The 20,000-nt window shown below is 36.4% G+C and overlaps 1 protein-coding gene across 1 annotated transcript in view; it reads right to left on the bottom strand.

Annotated features, from left to right (window-relative positions):
• The window catches only part of LOC106872973 (uncharacterized), a 108,267-nt gene that overhangs the window by 11,938 nt on the left and 76,329 nt on the right, over positions 1-20,000 (bottom strand). Inside the window, exons 3-5 of the mRNA XM_014920159.3 lie at positions 7,343-7,513; positions 4,660-4,816; positions 117-257 (exon numbers count right to left, since the gene is read on the bottom strand). Coding sequence (XP_014775645.1) covers positions 117-257; positions 4,660-4,816; positions 7,343-7,513 — 469 coding nt within the window. The remainder of the gene's footprint in view (positions 1-116; positions 258-4,659; positions 4,817-7,342; positions 7,514-20,000) is intronic.

Raw genomic sequence — 20,000 nt, 5'->3', positions numbered from 1 at the left:
TGTCTGATACTATATCCACCCAGGCAACTACCACAAATCGTTTTACTATAAAAAGCAACAAAAACAAAGCAAAACAAACAACCCTCCTTTCTTTAAACTATATCAGAATTCATTACCTCTGGAATGTTCCTTAACTTCATAAGCTTCTGATGCAAGACAATTCTCTTCCATAGCACATTGTAAATAGTAAAGGGGCTTGTCCTCAAGCCGCATTGATAATCGAAGTGCTTCAGCGTCTGGTACTAAGTCAGGAAGCTCTGTAAAAGAATGTAATGGAATAATCATTTAATCTGTGAATGAAATGAAAGCAAGTTGTCTGGGTTCAAAAGATTCTTAGTAGGGTAGTAGTTGAGTTAAAAATGTTTTGACAAACAGTTACAGTGAAAATATATCTTTATATTTTTGTACATGTTAGAAAAGAAAGAGAGTTCTTTTATTGGTTTCAGTCATTGGACTATGGCCATACTGGGACACCAAATTTAAACGTATAATCAATTATATCGATTCTAGAGTAATTATTTTATCAACAACAGATAGAAGAAAGGCAAAGTTGGTCTGAGTGAGATTTGAATGCAAAACTTAAGGAGGAATAACTCTTCACATACTGTCGAAATTTATTTGTGCGGTTAACATCGACTTTCCAAGGTGTTTTTGTCATCCTTGTATATGCAAATATAATTTATTTTCCTTTCACACCAAATCTAAACAGTAGCACCTTTGACAATTTGATGCGTTTCTACAATTGCATTTCTAGTTTTTGGTTGTAGTTGGAAATTTGCGGGCCTGTTATCTAAACAACTACAGCTGATTTTTATTGAATTTTTGTTAAATATTTTGGGATATCTGAGTAAACCAGGGAAGTATGTACTTATGAGTGATAGGAAGTTTCTTGCTATGTTTGTGGATACTATATGAAGTGCTATTATCCAATTATATTCATATTTCTAAATTTGATATTTTTTTGTATAGGATGTTCTAAGTACTTCAGTTTGTCTTTGAAACCACCTCTTTCAAAAACTAAAAGTCTTTATTAAATATGTTCTTATCTGATGTTTACAAATGATATATGTAATACGTTTTATAATTGTGGGTGGGTGAATAAAATCCCTATTGATATGTATTGTTTCCTCATTTAGTTTTCGGTAGGGATAGAGTGTTTCGGTTTAGGGTAGTGTCTAGAAAGTTTATTTGATTTTCTTGTAATTTTTAGCTTAAATTCTTGAATTTTTCTAAACTTTTCTAAATTTGCTCATATTATGTCCGTTCAAATAATGGGATACTGTTGGCACGTCATCTGCATATGGTTCTATGCTAGGATGACTGCACTCTATTTTTTAAGCGTTTAGTACATAATACGATTAATCCCGATATTTTTGATCCATCGTAGCGACTCTTGGATGCACTGAAGAGATTATTCTCTTTTTTTCTTATCCTGAAGGAGCCGTCACAAACTGAGAGCGACTACCTTGCGTTCGTGATTATATAATATTAACGTCAGTTACAGCAGTGAACGATTTCTTAAATTTAGCTTTCAGAAGGGGGGCCTAGAAATGGATGGGTAATATTCTACAATATCGAAGTGGGTGAACCTGGAGTTGAATTTATTTTCAATATCTATAAAGCTCCATTGCAATAAGTTTGTTGTTTCTTTAGTTTCAGAATTTTGGTATCTTACAGTCTTACCAGCTACAACTAATTAATTTTTGACGGGATTTACTTCGACAGATAGAAGGCGATGTTAAGCGATTCTTGACGAATCTTTAAAGAAAACAGAAACTGAAAGTAACTATTTATTTCTAGTTGGTGAAGCGCCTGTTGTATATCAAGGGGCTATATTTTTACAGTAAGACTGTTTGCACACACACGTTCTGTTATCACACACACACTCGCAGACTCTCGCGCACACACAGATATTCATCTCCCTTTTTCACTCTCCTGTCTTAGAAAAAACTTTTTCCCCACCACCTCCTCTTCCGGTCTTTTCACAATGTAACCTCGTGGGCATCGGTACCATTTTCCTCTTTCTCCGTTTTTCCATTCTCCGAACTTTCCATCTTTCCGACGAAGGGCTACGCCCGAAACGTCATACACTCTCTCTTTCCTTTCCCGGAGCGTCCAATAACACTATCCGTATCACGTCCTCACTTTGTTGTCTTTTTGTTATTGTTTTTTTGAACCTATATATATATATGATTTCTGCATTCATACACGCACATATAAGTGTGTGTGTGTGTGTGTGTGTGTGTGTGTATGTGCACATAAGTGTGTGCATTTATATATACTTATACATACACCACACATACACACATACACACATAGAGAAAAAAATGAGAAAGTGGAAGTGGAAAGAAACTAGAAGAGTGCGAGAGAGAAAAAAATAAGAGAAATTTAGAAAAGATAAAAAGAGAAAGAATGAGTTAAAAGTTGTAAAGACGCGAAGTTAGAGGAAAATAACGATAATGAGATTGAAAGAAAAGAATATAAATAGCAGGGGCGTATATTCCAGATGTGCTAGGTATGAGCTGCACACCCATCGAAAATGACAAATTCATTACAAATATTAACCTTACTCATTAATTTAATCAGAAATCTTAATGGAAAACTTTTGTTATAACCCTGCTTGAAATTTGGTGGCATTGGGTATGGCAGCACATTGATTACAACAACCACCATACGGCACTGATAGATAGATGGATAACTAATAAGACATATAGGTAGATATATAGGTCGATTAATAAAGACATATTGAAAGATTTTGGCAACAGCCATCAGAATTTTTCTGTAAACATAAGAAAATCATGACACACAGCTGTGTCAATATATAAATGACATAACTTCCTCTCAACCACCCAATGCCGCCCGCAATAAGAAATTAGGTAGATTATATATGTTGGTCAGGATATATGAAAGAAATAGGTTCTACAGGGTTGTAATTGAAGGAAATCTGATGAAAAGGCCGCTACTGGTTGGTTGTAATATCTATAGTGAAGGATTCATTCAAGTTGTGATTTTTTTGTTAATAGTTTGGGTTCGAAGAAGGGGTTGTGTCTACGGTCTTTACAGATCCTCCGTAACTGATGAGATTCACAGGGTTGATGTTCCTCTTGAACAATTGCAAGATTTCAGCTGTAGTAAAAGCGAGGGCTAGGAAAGAATTTCAAAGGGATGTCATTTCAGGAAGGAAGTACTGTGAGAAGTGGTTTAATGTGGTGATTGTAGTGGTGGACACAGTACTGATAACGGGAGTTAGAGAGAAACGAGTTTGTCAGTGTGCCCCTCAGTGGAAATGGCGTAAAACAGTCAGCTCTGAGGAACGAAAACTACTGGAGAGAGAGACAGAGACAGAGAAAGAGAATGAGGGGATGGACAGTGCGTCTGTGCTCTCGAGTATGTTTGTGAGCATCTTCATATCAATCTTGGAGCCTTTTCTTTGAATGCAGCCTAAGTTATCTGGGCGTATAGCAACAGCGTCGTCCCAGATATTGGACTAATAGTTCGTTGTTGGTTGGACTCTGAGCATATTAAGAGTCTATTCAAGGAGTCGCTACAGCCTTAGCGCGAGATATGTAGCCTTTATGTGGGTGAAATAATTTGATGGAAGTTTGGCTGCTCCTTTTAGTAGATCAAACCACCACATTGAGGCACCTCCGTTCGATCGTTAAATTTGCTACGAAAGGTGATGGGGGAAAGATGGTTGACTCTATCAGTTGTTGGTTATCAGGAGAAAAATGTGGAGTATATGTACTAGATGGTATGGTAAAGAACAAAAACAATCGCAAATCACTGATGAAAACAAAATTGTGGTAGACTTAAGCAGGTAATTACTTAAGTGGAGCATGAGAGACAAAACTGGTTTATCCTGGTTGTAACAAGCAATATAAAACAGCAATGATTCGATGAAATCAAAACACTTTATTCAAAGGAATAATTCAATGCCATGTGGACTAGTGAGAAGAGAAAAGAGATGAAATGGTGGTTAGAACAGTGTGTGAAGAAGATGGAGAAAGAAAAAGGAGGGAGAGCTAGAGTTAGTGATAGTAATAGTAGTGTTTAACTCCAAGGCAATTATGATCAAGCGTTTCAGCCATGACCATCTCGTCTTATTTAGGGGTATTTAGAACAATATTCTGTAATGTGTCTTTCTGTTTTAAGATGTTGTTAAGGCGATATTTGAAGAACCTTTGCTATTTTTTGTAGGTCGGGCAGCCACATAGAGCCGCTCTTTCCACTCACTCGCCCGTTAGTAACAAGGTATAGCTGGTATTGTTGGTAATAGTGATGGGTGTTATGACACATGTATTAGTCTGAACACACACAACATTACACACGCACATTTACGAGATGATAAGTGCATGCGTACTGCCATAGCCTCGTGCAGCATATACTCATAGAATTAGTTAAGTATGTGTGTTTAGATACATCTTACCCACAAGATTCCAACATTCTGAAATTCCTTCTCCACCCACGGTTTTCCTGAAGACACCGACCTACTGATGTTCAAACTGAACATAATAAACCACATTAATCTTACCAGTCTAGGAGGCTCTGCACATGTCATGGATACCGCTCCTTCCATTTTGATTATTAACAAAAAGAAGAAAATGGAAGTACAAGACAGAAGATGATACAGTTATAAAAAAGGAAGGAGAGTTCACCTACCGTCTGTGCAAATGAGAGATGCCACAGACTCCTTAGTGCTACATTTCACTTGATTGTAATACTCAAACGTCTGACAGTCTGCTAGATGACTTTCGTTTCCGTGGCAACGGATGCGGGCAAAGAGTTTATCAAGTTCACTTCCACCATAGTAATTTACCTGTCCGTAGTGTTGGTGGAAATGTTAAGATAATGAATAAATTATTAAACATCTTGTATGGAAATTCTTTTTCGAGTATCAAAATACAAAAGCGCAAAACAATGTTAGACATTTAGGTTAATTCTTCAGAGAAATGGATGTTTAACATGGATAAATCATAATTATTAACGATACTTTATAATTACAGAAACACTCGCGTGTTTACACCCACACGCACGTGCACACACATACACGCACGCACACACACACACACACACACACACACACACACACACACACACACACACACACACACACGCATATTCAAAACAGCATGAAAATCAGAAGAATTGAAATATTATTAAGCCTCACTGTGGACTAAATATAAATACAGTCTTTCTATATTAGTGATGTGCGGTAAAGAAAAGTGTCGAATCTTCAGATGGAGATTTCCACTTTGTTGACAGCATGTACCCGACCTTCTTTCTTCCATCAACAGCATAGATCAGCTGCATATAAAGCAGTCATGAACTAGGCTAGCACCGTAGTGTAATTCTGCCAGCTCGTCATGATGCTGTATATACATACATACATACATACATACATACATATATACATACATACATACATACATACCACATATCTTAATAGTAATCAATTTTACACGGATGAGCAGCGTCATTAACTCGATCCTTTATTTACATCTATGTACAAATATATGTCTCCAAACACATATAGATACACAAGTAGACACAGGTAAGCAAGTGGATTAAACAGATAGATATATGTATACTCATGTATGTAGCCAGAATTTCCAAGAAAAAGGAATATTGACAGAATTTCAGTCAAAACTTCAATCAATTACTAACACAATAAAACTGACATAGTTATTTGGACAATCTCAGATAGATAGATTGTAAGCACCTACTTCGAATTTCGTCAACATTTGTGAGCTTATGAGTCAGACCTAATATATTGTGTGCCCAGAGTATAAGTTTGCATTTATCACTATAAATATTAGTGAAATTGTTAATTAATTTTGAAAAGTTAGCAGTTGTTCGGCGATGAATAAAAAACAAAGGTTAAATGCTGGTTCAGTAAAATAAATCAGTGAACAAAACAGTTAAAATACAAGACTTATTCTACCTTCACTATGTGTGTCAGAGTAAAAAAAAATAGTAAATGGATTCCCGTCGGTTCTAACGATGAATGTTACAAAGTTCAACCAATGGAACGGCTAACTCATTGAATTAGTCTGTAAGTGTCTGAGTATTTCGTAGACAGGTGTACCTTAAATGAATTATAATGGAAAATGTGACTATGTGTGACAAACTGGCTTTTGAATTTCAAGAATATAGTAAAAAACAACAGCAAAACATTTGTTCAGGATACTATGCAGAGGGACTGAACTTGGAACGGCTTTTATGGTTACGAAGCAAACGTTTTAAATACATGGACATGCTGCGTCTGAGTTACTAAGGAGTTGTTGAGTAAATGTTAAGCTATCTTAGCTGTCGCTTGATGTCATTGATACGAAATAGACTGAAATAAGATCATCTTTGAACCACCAATAAGAAATTCATTCCAGAATTCTTGCTTCTGCAATACAAGTATTCAAGCCTTCTCTGGTTATTATCATAGTAACAACCCTTATATCAGCGTGTGTGGAAGGAAGAACAGCTGAAGTAATGTTCTCGGGAAAACAGCAAATCCATAAAAGAATTGCACAGAACACCCTCACAGCGAGTGCAACTACACAAACTTTTAAATGAAAACCGCTGTTGAAATGATAATGTCTTGCAAAGCATTCATGAGATTTTAGCGGTTAATGTGATAGAAATAACGTTGGCAAGACCAAGATAGTTTATCTCCTCTGTATTCTTCCATTTCTCTCTTTCATGTTTTGTATAACCTTATCACCAGGCAAGTAAGCTACATCAGGAAGAGACATATATATAGCCACCGACCAGTAGGGAGAGAACCAGAGATCCATGACCTACTTCCAAGTTAGTAATATATATATATATATATATATATATATATATATATATATATATACACACATACGCTTACACACACGTACATATTGTCATTTATTGAGGTCGGCTCTCACTGAGAGTGATTCTATCTTTGTCAAGTAAAAATTCTGAGACGGTGTTTTTCAATAAGTCCTTTAAGCTGGTAGTTCATGATTTGAGAGAATTTGGTTGCTATTTTTATCAGAATGAATGACTACCTAGATTTTTCCTTGTTGTAACATAGGCATAAGCAACAGAACTAAAATGGCCAAGTTGGTAAGATATTGTAAAATTGGTAAATAATATACGTTCGTTTGTCATTGGGAAAGTGAATTCTGATGTTTTAGACCGGAAAGAAAGTTTTGGATACGAGGCGTCAGAAGTGAGTTCTTTCAGTAAACGAATTTAATTTCTGATTTTTTTTTCGTACATCAGCAGATGCCATCCAATTCTACACATTCAGACAAGCACATAATCATACGCATACATTCATTCCTTAATAGTCAGTAATCATAATATTTATCCTTACCTGGAAAATTTGCTTCACCAAACCAAATCCTAACTGCCGACAGACCACAGAAGCTTCAAAATAACTCCAGTGGTCACCACAGATCACTCCATACTTCTTAGCTCCGGGCAAGAGTATAGCAACTCGCCCTTCCTTTTTAAATCGACCTCCATCCAGCGTTACTTTAAATTTCTGAAAGATAAACCAGACGAGAAAGTTGAGTGAGGAATACGAAAGCAGAAAAAAATGATACTGATGATGAAATTGCTGTGTAATGCTAGAATGTTGTTGTTGTTATTGTTATGGTTGCTATTTAGGACCAGGTCATCCTTGACTGAGTAGACCCATGACGAGAGACGTTCGAGCCGCATCCAGCATCGTCTTTTTAATATCAGAAACTACATTGTACAACGTATCTTCTCTTTTTAAGACGGTAGGATAAGATCTAAGAGATATTTGCAACGAGAAGTGAACAATCTAATGCTTAGGAACTCTGCGAAATACTATACAGGTTACTTTGACATTAACTCGAAGCAATAGATAGGGAAATCATGTGCTCCTCCACTTTGTTTCCAAGTTTGTGGATGAAGGAGAATGAAATAACAGTCTCAATACAAATCTATCCTCGCTCCCATCGGAAGTATTGTTTAGAAATATACTTTCTAGACACTGGAATTCGTTTTCGTATTTCGAAGTTACTGCCAGGATGAGAAAAAATAATGACTTCTTACGAATATAAGTATATAAGCGAAAGGCTTCTCACACTGGGTGGTAGAGCAGTTAGTTAAATCTTTGCCAGCACTTGACTGGTGCTTATGTTACTCACCTCAGAAGAATGAAAAGCAGGGTTAATCTCAGACAGATTTTAACTGACAGTGAAAGAAGCACAAAGAAATTGTGTTATTTCCTTCAGTGCTATACTGATTCTGTTATCTCGCGCTTTTAGAATAAAGGACTAATAACAGAAAATGTCATTGGCAATTTATGCAACCAAAGAGCTTAGGTGTCTAAAAGTGGTATGATTGAACCAATAATGGTACAATTGTACAGTTCTTCAGTTGCTGCAACTGATGATCAGACAAAAAAGTTTTAAAACACTGAAAATAGATCCTCAACATGAGACCAAAATGGCTATGGCATTGGGTAAGGTTTTGAATTAGTATCTTTATATTGCTATAATACATCTTTAAATAAATTGTTTGCAACCATAATTGCAAGAATAGTGATAAAGACAACTGAGCAAGTATCAAATATAGGTAATAAATGAGCTGCAAGTGGTCGAGTCGGTTAAATATCAGACCACAATTGAAGGGTCAGACGTTCATATCATACCAGCGGTGCATTGCTGTGTCATTGTTCTGATATTCATTTTGGCAAGTTTTGATATTCACTTTGCCCCGATTCCTATAATAGTACGCAGATATAGCATAGTGGCATGCGTAGTAAACAAGAGAAGTAATGTAAGAATTAATATCTACGATGATCAAACGTATCAAGGCAACAACAGAAAGAGCAGCAGCAGCAATGGTTTCAGACATTTGCATATGAACATAGAAGAGGTTATGGTGTGGACACACACACACACACACACACACACACACACACACACACAACATGCAACCATTGACACACACGCACATCAGCAACAGCAAAAGCAACACCAACAACATACAGACACACACACACACCCTCGTGCTTACTAGCAAAGAAAAGTACACAAAATATTTCTACTCGAGCGCCACGGTTGTATAATGACCTGCTCATCTGGTAGAATGGTTAAATGTGAGATAGCAGATTCACAGTATTGCAATGTTACTGAAAATGAGTAAGAAATAAAAATGATCAAAATATACAAAAAAACGGAAGTTAAAAGAGAAAAAGGACTGTAGATGGTTTTATTCACTTGTTAATTTCCCCGCATTTATGAAAGCTCTTAACACTTAGCTTGGTTTTGTTTAGATAAATCTCTGAACACTTATGCTGTTTGCACTGAATGAAAGGAAAAATGTCGGGAAAATAAGAGAGGCAAAAGAAAAAAGAAAAGAAAAAAAGACACGTCTTTCTAACACATTTTGTAGATATTTAATTAAAGTCGTTCTTATTTGTTTTTACTGCATGCCTTGAGTCTAGAAGAAGAAATATGAAACAGAATGGATGCAGATAAATTGAGAGTGCATATATGTACGTGTGTGCTTGTGTGTGTGTGTGGGTTTGTGTGTGTGTGTATGGATATCTATTATATCTGAATAAATAGCAATCACTATTCCGTTATATCAAATATATTCTGCTATGTTCCAATTTGGTAATGAGTTCTTTTAAGTTGCAGTTATTTATCTCACGAGTATACTTGAATGTGTATGTGTGTGTATGCATGTGTCTGCATGTATATTACTTATATGTATGTGTGTGTGTATGTGTGTGTGTATACATGTCCATATCTAGATATGTATGTATAAATATACATATACATATGTATGCATGTGTGTATGTATACACACACACACACGCACACATATAAGTTTGATATATGTGTATGCGCGCGTGTTTATGTGTTTGATATAATGTACTTTAAAGCAAATCTAAATTTTAACCGACAATGTTTGGTTTTAAATTAAACTTATTTCTGAGTGTGTGTGTGTATGTGTATATGTGTGTGTGTATGTGTATGTGTGTGTGTGTGTGTGTGTGTGTGTGTGTGTGTGTGTGTGTATGTGTGCGCGTACGCGTGTATCTTTGTGTAAGCCATCGTTTTTCATACAACCTCTTCGTGGAAAGAAAAGATTATATTTTCAACCACTGGATTTAAGGACTTTAATAAATCGAGGAATCCAATTTGCATAAGTACTGTATCATCGGCAGTTAGAGACTGTTTATTAGAAAATTAATGACACATTAAAGACTGTGTACTTTAACACTATATTGTACAATATCTCGCTGAATAGTTATAGATGAGTACTCACTTTCTAATAAGATTTCATAAAATAATTGAAACCAGTCGAACTGTTTTTCTGTCCTTGATGAAACTGTATAAGAAAGAATTGTTTATAATGGCCCTATGCATTTAATTCTCTTTAATTTACACGGAAGGAGTGTCGGCTGAAATCTTAGATTTCAAAAGTACATTATAGCATATGCCCTTTAAAGTTCACTATAGCATTCATTCACACATGCTTAATGTTGGATCAACCAAGGCCTGGATTTGATAGACGGAAACTGAAAGAAGCCTGTCGTATACATGTATGTATAAATATATATCTGTGTGTGTGTGTGTGTGTGTGTGTGTTTGCGCGCGCGCGCGTATATCTTTGTATTTGTCCCCACCCACCGCTTGTCAGAGTTGGTTTGTTGACGAGCTGGTAAACTAGCAGTTCGGCAAAAGGCACAGATAGATTAAGTGTCAGCCTTTTATTGTATTAAATTCTTAAAAAGTTACTGGGGTTCACTTGTTCAACTAAACACTTAAGTCGGTGCCCCAGCATGCCTGCAGTTCAATGACTGAAACGAGTAATAGATTAAAAATAAAAAATAAAAATTGTTAGCATGCCGGACGAAATGCCGAAATGCTCAGCAGCATTTAGTCCGTCTTTACGTTCTGAGTTCACGACTTTGCCTTTCATCCTTTCGGGGTCGATAAATAAAGTACTAGTGAAACAATGGAGTTGATGTAATCAGTTAGGCCCCTCCCACCAAATTTCAGGCCTTGTGTCTTTAGTAAAAAGGATTATTATTACCATTAAGGCGGCGAGCTGGCAGAATCGTTGTTCAAATTCCGCCGAGGTCGACTTTGCCTTACATCCTTTCGTGATCGATAAATTAAGTATCAGTTGCATACAGGTGTCGATCTAATCGATTGGCACCCTCCCTCAAAAATTTCGGGCCTTGTGCCTACAGTAGAAAAGATTATTATTATTATTATTATTATTATTATTATTATTATTATTATTATAGGACACTTAAACGAAAGAGAAAAAAAATTGAGACAGTATGATATTTCTAATGACGTTCTTAAATCACAACCCAACCTCCTTACCACCCAAAACAAACCAAACCTCAATATAATATATAGACATTACACTGAAATGAAACTATTATCAATGACTCAGAGTCTTAAAGTAGCCAGATTCACTTTCTTGTGGTACCTGGATAAAAGATTTTATCAACGTCTGCCAGTTGTGAATTTCAGTTTTGACGACTCGTTATCAATGCCGTCACTATTGCAATGATACCGTTGAGATTAATTAGACCTTTCACCACACAGCATAATAAATAATCTGTTACGTGTATGTAGAAATATGTTGTAGAGATATTGAGGGTGTTGCTATTGCTGACTTTAGCCATTAAACCGGGAAAGAGATTCTCAATAGTCTTTCGACATAAGCAACGGTGGAGGCGTCAACATAAAATTAAATGAATGCTGTAGGAAAATAAATACAGACATATATAAATAATACGAATTCATACAAACACACCCACGCACACATGTACACGTAAGCATATATATATATATATATATATATATATATATATATATATATATATATATATATATATATATATATATGTATATATATACATACAAACACATATTTATATATATATATATATATATATATGAATGAATAGACGCCCTTCTACAGATACATGCAGACACATGTATATATGAAAGCCAGAGATTTACACACAAGCACACAACACGTGTCTAAACAGTTTTTGCTGCTGCGTGTAGTTGTTATGGAAGTGATTATTTTCTTGGCTTCATTTCACGAGTATATTCTCAGTGTCGTACAGGTGTGTGATGTATACGTGATGTATATGTAGTGTATACGTGACTTGTAAACACGTTTCATGCTATAGCAGAGAGAGAGAGAGAGAGAGAGAGAGAGAGAGAGAGAGAGAGGTAGAGAGAGAGAGAGAGAGAGATCTGAGTGTTGTTTAGCCCCACGTCAGCCCTGATCACCTGATCAAAAGCAGTTCTGCTGTGGTAATCTAGTCCTTTCGTTCAGCTGCAGTGTATCTATGAAAGCATTACCTGATGCGTCCTGTTTTAAGACCGCACGATGTTTTATGAGGGAGATTTAGTTGTTATTTCGAGCGACCACGTAGAAGGCAAGTTGATATGGAGCACCACAACCAAACGAAAATCGGCTGTTCGTTATCTTGATGCAGGCACTAAGTTATGTCCATGATCATGACATTTAAAGCAATCTCATTTGGCTCAGTCGACGTTGCAGCAAATTGATACCACAGATATTAAAACTAAGAATACTCCATTATATACCGAGTTATCACGACGGATTAGTGTTGTAGGACGGAGTTCAATTCCTCAGGGATATCTTGAAGAAGGATAGCTTTCAACATGTTTACTTGCCCTAAATACAATGCACAAAGTCTACCAAATCAAAGAACCTTTACAATATTACTTTATGTACAAGAAATAGCGGCAAATCCCCACCCCCAAGTAACACATTATTGTCTTAAATAAAGGAAGGACACACTGAATACTGTAGAATGTTAGATACACAAAAATATGAGATCGAACGCCTTTGAATACAGTTATGTTCAATAAGAGCTGACCTGAGTATGTATGTATGTATGTATGTATGTATGTATGTATGTATGTATGTATGTATGTATGTATCTATCTCTCTCTCTCCCTCTCTCTCTCTCTCTCTCTCTCTCTATCTATCTATCTATCTATCTATCTATCTATCTATCTATCTATCTATCTATCCCGTATTTGCAGGTGTACACACACACACATACACATCGTGCTTGTCTGTGTATAAAACGAGCCTCCGCATAAGGCGCACACTTAATTTATAACGATATTTTGTAGACTACCCCATTTTTGTATGTTTCGTCATATTTCATCATAGATTTCGCGAAAGTGATTTTAAAGTGGTTATGAGAGAAAATAGCTTTCTTTTTCTGCTTGTGAATACAATATATATTAAAATCATGCATGAAATCATATACTGTAACATAATACTAACTATGAAAGAAAAATCCATTAAATTTACTATAGCTGAAAAGAAAAACAACTTATATTGGTATGAACGAATACTGGTGTCAGCAGGGGAAGATTATTTATCGGCAAAACTGGTCAAAACAAGCTGCAAAGTACAATAAATACGATTGAATTCCCACAGATGTAGTATATATGCAGACAAGGCAAATATTTCCTTCTTATCAAACAACAGGAGAAAAGTGTTTTGCATTCTAAGAAAAACTGGTATTTCAGTAAATGGATAAGGCTACTAGATATCAGCAATGTACAATGAATGTAAAAAAAAAAAAATGTAATTATGAAATTTTATTTTATCATCATCTGCAAAACTCATGAAACCATTATCTTCAGAACTAAGTAACCTCAAATCGTCAAAACTTGAAAAACTCATTTTTACTCTCTTCATCAATGGAATTCTCTATAATAGGATCTTTTCTTCAGGAAATACATTTCCCTTTGCACCATCAAGGGCATTATTAATGCTACAATTCTTTTTATAGAAAATGATTTCAACATAACTTCTTCATGCTCTGCATTGTATAAATTTCCTAACCACTCAGAATCTGAAGCCCTCAGTCTTTTGTTTCACTCTTTCCTCATGGTTCATTTAAATGGTTTATTGGTTGTGACATCTAACGGTTGCAAGCAAATGGTTAGACATATCGATGTTACGGCTGTGTCTTCAGTCACTCAGGTTTTTTTAGCAAGTCCAATCTTATGGTCCGAAACAGAACCTAAAACTAACGAGGCAGGTTTCTTTAATAGTTCACCTAGATGCCAAGATCGAACTTTATCTCTAAGTTCATTTCTTCTTCATCCATTCAATCATTAAGATGGACATGAATATATACTCTAGTGCATAATCTTATCTTAGGTAATGTCTTTCTTTATTAAACAATTGTATAGCGTGTTTCTTCACAGACATATGTGTTAACAATAACAAATTTATCAGCTTTGAATTCTAACGTTGCCCGAAGCTATTTAAGTGTTAAAGGGACTTTGTAAAAGTTCAAAATTATTTTATTCTCCTGCATTAATCAGATAACTGAAAAATTTAGCGATTCTGTTTTCGTATCCAGCAGGCAATTTTTATACTATTCTTGTTCTAGCCCTCACACAGAGATGATTTTTCTCTCTCATAAATCCGGAATACCATTTAGGTAGTGATATATCCAGGCCCTTTTAGTTTACTATCCATGTGTTTGATTCTCTTACTTCCGGCCTCTTGACAATTACTAAACAGAAATAGAATTTTATACGTTTAGTGTTTAACTCTTCGTGCTTCCTCCTAGTCCTCATCATTTTACTAGTTGTGGTGGACCAGAATACTATTAACCTATTACCGTGTTATTTCGCCTATGTTATAACATCGAACTTAAATTTAATCCTATGGCAAAGTTTACATTGTTTTTGAACCAAGGGCTTGAACTCTGAGAAATTTACGATAAATCAAGCATAACACTTAGAAAATACCTTAAGCAAACTCTAACCCCGATCAGAGCAACTGTGTATGTAGATTCTTTATATTTTAGTCAAGTGAATTGCATACAGGATGTGAAACTCGCACTATTAGTTGTGATGTTTTTTGTTACCGTGATCTGCTAGAAGGGAGTAGCACAATCGCTATTGTTTGATCGACACCTGGTTGCAATGTAGATAAGTGAAAGTTGAAGTTCAACATTCCTTTAACCTTACTGGAACATTTTCATTTACTGGTGGATAAACAAACATTCTTAAAGGTAACGATGTTGTTCAGTAACGTAAGATATATATCCGGAATGGATTATGTATGCTGGGGTGTGAGTGGAGGTACACTAAAATGATGTGAAGTTCCTGCTGTCATATACTTCCCATGTACTGTAAGCCATTAATTAGGTCTTCGGCACATTTGTCGCAAGTTTTGCTAATAAACAGATAAATGTATTTTAAGTATTTTATATTTAGTAATATGTTTAGTAATATTTAGTAGACAACTACCCGTCCTACTCCTTAGTTAGGCACTTTGCGATAATGGTGCTCGGTTTCATACTTGTTATATAGGTGCATTAAGCACACAGTAGATTTTTGAAACATCTTTTGTAAAATGGTGCAATAGTGTATACACTGACCGGAAATATGGCATGTGTGTGTGTATGTGTGTGTGTGTGTGTGTGTGTGTGTGTGTGTGTGTGTGCGTGCGCGCGTGCGTGCGTGTGTGTGTGTATATATTCGCGCTCAAACGCACACACATATGCGCACACATAAGCATACTCACGCACACATCACACACAAAGCAAATATACGGAGCAAGCGCTAGCACGTGCAAGTAAGTTAACATCTGAGCATACAATGATATATAAACACGGAAGCGAAGGAGATAGTCACACTCCAGAAAAAAAAAATGTGTAGACCGCATCGCTGTGCACTCCTTGTATCACTCTGAGCGATTATGATTCCCACGTTGTTTCCAGCCGTAAATGTAGGTTAATCAGCACCCCCGAGAGCAAGCTACGCATTGTAAATAAACGTATTCCTGATGCCATCAATTCTGGCATCAGAAGGGCACAGGGTTGATTTCAATGGGACTGAAGTCATGCTGTCATTAAATAATCTCGCGATAGCGAGAATAAAGCAACCTGCAAGTTCATCCAGTTTTCTGCCGTTGAAAATCAAAATCTCTCCTCTTGCAAAACCCAGATTTCGGGAGACAACTTACTAGAGTCAGCAACCACAATATTAGAATGATTCGGAAGGCTAGGAAGGCACTCCTGTTTCCCGATGATGCCTAAAGGGTGAAAAAGGAAGGCGACCCACTGTTCGATGTATCCATGAGGAAATACAACGGAGCCCAAGTCGTTGATCTAGTCGGGTTATTTACTCTGGGTACCATAGAAAAATATACATCCACCCACAGTTCGGCTCTGTACCGAGTCCACGGGTAGGGAATCTCAACCGATATGAACAGTTTCGTCATGGATAAGCTCAAGAAGAACTTTATAAATATCTTCAAAGAATTCGACCAAAGTGTTACAGTTATCACCAACTTAACAAGCAGAGACTTCTTGGGTGTCACTCTAGATCTCAAGACAGGCAAATTCTTCTCTTACACAAAGCCTAACGAAAAATTCCAAACACTTCAGATGTAATAAGAAACCTAGTAACAAACATCGCCAGAAGAATCTCCAATCTATTAGCGGGCTGAGTGATCTGCAATAGGATCGCACCACATTATAATAATTTATTAGTGAGGAATGACTTTGATGATAATTGAGAAGATATGGAGAATGCCTATCTCACCGCAAACCCGAAGTAAGTTAGAAGGAGAAAGACAGTCTGATTCAATCCTCTACGCAATATAAACAGTATCCACTAATGTAGTGGAGTCCTGTCCCAAATGAGACAGCATTTCCCATGAACCTATAGGTACAAGAAAATCTCTTTAAAACCTATAAGGTCAAGTTTAGTTAACCATGCTTAGAGAGCATCACTTTTCAACATGGCATGTTACAACAGAAATGCATACGCATCCATAGTTTCTCCACTTCACTCGTCCCTGTTACTACCAAATACACTAAATGGAGGGTCCTGCTTCTCAAAGACTGCGGTTTATATAGCTAACCTCACGCCATCTGATGGCATTATGAGACTCTACACGGTACAGCAACCAGTGGCTTCAAGAGAAAATTTACTAAGAACTATGTATCCTTGTAAAGAAATGGGAAAAGGCATGTGTAGTCCATCATGAATGCGAATGGTTGAACTTTCGATTTGTTAATCACCGTTGCGAATATCAGATTGTCGGGTAAAAAGGTTTGTTTAAACCAAAGATTGATATCGCTGCATGTTAAACCGAGGTTGGGGGATGAATACCTTCTCTTGTTTCTTACAGTAGTTGTCATATATAGTCGAGGTTGCCAACTACGCATACATACAAAACACACACATACACTCTCTCTCCCCCTATATATATATTATTTTTTATTTTTATTTATTTATTTATTATTTTTTATTCTCTCCGTTTATTTCATCGTGTTCCTTTCTGTTGAAGAGCGTAGGCTCGAAACGTAAAATACTTTCTCACTTTCCCGAGCCTCAAATTAATACACCTGCTTGTTGTTTATACACCGGTCTTCGTCTTTTTTTTTTCTGTAAATATATATACATTATCGGTTGCACCTGCATATTTTGTTTATACACTCATTTACTGCAGGATAGCGTCTAGGGAAAGTTTCCTACGCAACGCCGAATGTTAAAGAACACTAAACGTCCCAGACGAGGCGAGACAACTCTTGTCGCATGACTGAAAATGGTAGACACTAAGGTTTCGCCATTATTGTGGCTTGTCAGTACCATGTACTCGGATCACTTTGAAGCGGAATGAATTGCTGGCCTGGGACATAAATGCAAATAAAGTGGAGTCTATTTGCTGATGTTCTGCGGCGTGGCACATGTGAAAGAAAATTAACCTGCGAATTAAAAGCAGCTCTAATAATGTAAACATTATCGGTTGCGCATACATAGTGTATGTGTTTTCTTTATACGCTCGTTTTGTTTACACTCTCATTCGGTGTTCATTAACACTCGGCGTCACGAAAGGTCGTTCACCTGAACGCTATTCCGCAGCAAACGAGCATATAAACAAAACACATACACTATGTATGGGTGACCAATTATGTTTACATTATTAGAGCTGCTTTTAATTCGTAACGCGTGCGCGTGCACACACACACACACACACAGAGAGACAAACATGTCGTCGAGGTGAAGTTTGATGTTGGTGGCGAATGAAAATGTATTTCTAGAGCTGCGTGTAGAAGTAATTAACAACACTCACGAACAATTAACAGCAGCTTTATTTACAGCTTACAGTGCTTTCTGTGTTGGTCTTTTGATAAAAACTGACAGCGACAATTACACACCGGGAGAGACATACTACTGGAATCTGCGACTATTTTACTAGTTTAGCAATTACAGCTGGCTTATCACAACTAGAAAATAATTGCATTATATTCATACCGTGAGAATGGAGACGTCGAGCGGCTGCCTCAACATTGTGGAGTTTCCACGAAAAACTACCTTTATATAGGGCTCAGTGACAAAGTTCGAGAAAGTCGACTCACGCGGTGGCTTGACGCTGATTGGTCGGTTAATCGGTCGATCACGTTAAACTACTGTGGCTTGGCCGTGATGTCTACTCGGCTATCCAGCGATTCAGTGTCCAATCTGCTACACACACAAATAATGTACGCAAACACAAACGCACACAATCAAGGTTATTGCCATATATATATATATATATATATATATATATACTAGCATAAATACCCGGCGTTGCCCGGGTTAAAGAGAATAATGAAATCTAAAAACGCCGTCTAGACTACGCATCATCTTTATATATAGAGATGTATATACACACACGCACCCAAACACACGTATATATATGTATATCAATATAAATATATGAAAGTCAATGAAGTTTTGTAAAAGAAGGTGATCATGTACATACTTTCTTGCTGTTGTGATTATAACACCTCATTGTAAACTATGTTCCTTGTTTTCCCTTGTGGAGCATATACAAATAGGTTTTTTGTTGCTGCCCACTCTTGAGCAGCCAACATACAGTTGTCCATGTGAGAAGCAGGGCTCTTCCAAGAGAAGACCAGCTACAGACAGTGTTTGACCCTGATATTTGTTTATGGACATGGCAAAAGTCACACGAAGGGGGAATTGTAGTCTTCTGAATGTAAAAGGAATGTCTGCTCCTGATGGAGTAAGAGGAATTCTTGGAATAAAGACGTCATCCCCTTTTGCACATCCAGAAAGAATGGTAGCCTCGATAACGTGTGACATCATTTTCTAAATAATGCTCATCTGTTATGTTCGGGTTAAAATTTTATCAACATCAAAAATATATGAATTTTCATGGGAGTTATGGCCGTTATGCAAAGAATATAATTTCCAAATTTCATAAAGATCCATTCAGTACTTTTGACGTAGTTTTGGATAAGAAAACAAATGACTAATGTGTGTGTTTGTGTGCATGTGTATGTGTGTGTGATGGGTGTATATATGTATAGATATCTGTATGCATGTATATATGTATATATGTGTACATATTACATGTACATCTATATATATATATACATCTACACATATGTATACATATGCATGTATGTATAGATCTATATATATATATATACATATACGTGTACATCTATATGTATACATATACATCTCTCTCTCTCTCTCTTTCTCTCTCTCTCTTTCTCTCTCTCTCTTTCTCTCTCTCTCTTTCTCTCTCTCTCTTTCTCTCTTTCTTTCTCTTTCTCTCTTTCTTTCTCTTTCTCTCTCTCTCTCTTTCTCTCTTTCTTTCTCTTTCTCTCTCTCTCTTTCTCTCTTTCTTTCCCTTTCTCTCTCTCTCTCTCTGAAAGTATCTGTCATTACAGTATCGAAATGGTGTACATATACATGTATATGTATACATATGCATCTCTCTCTCTCTCTCTCTCTCTCTCTCTTTCTGTCTCTCTCTTTCTCTCTTTCTCTCTCTGTGAAAGTATCTGTCACTACAGTATCGAAATGTGATTGTTTCAGTTAGTGGAATAGTTTCATTTTTAAAGTGAAAGTATTTGACATGAGTGTTTTTGTTTCACTTTTGACACGTAATACTTAAATAGTGTTTTAGGGATTCAC

This window comes from Octopus bimaculoides, chromosome 2 (assembly GCF_046866305.1).
Source record: "Octopus bimaculoides isolate indiv1 chromosome 2, ASM4686630v1, whole genome shotgun sequence".
NCBI classification, from domain to species: domain Eukaryota; kingdom Metazoa; phylum Mollusca; class Cephalopoda; order Octopoda; family Octopodidae; genus Octopus; species Octopus bimaculoides.
The sequence above is the reverse complement of the archived record's forward strand: the minus strand, read 5'-3'. Positions and strand labels throughout refer to the sequence as shown.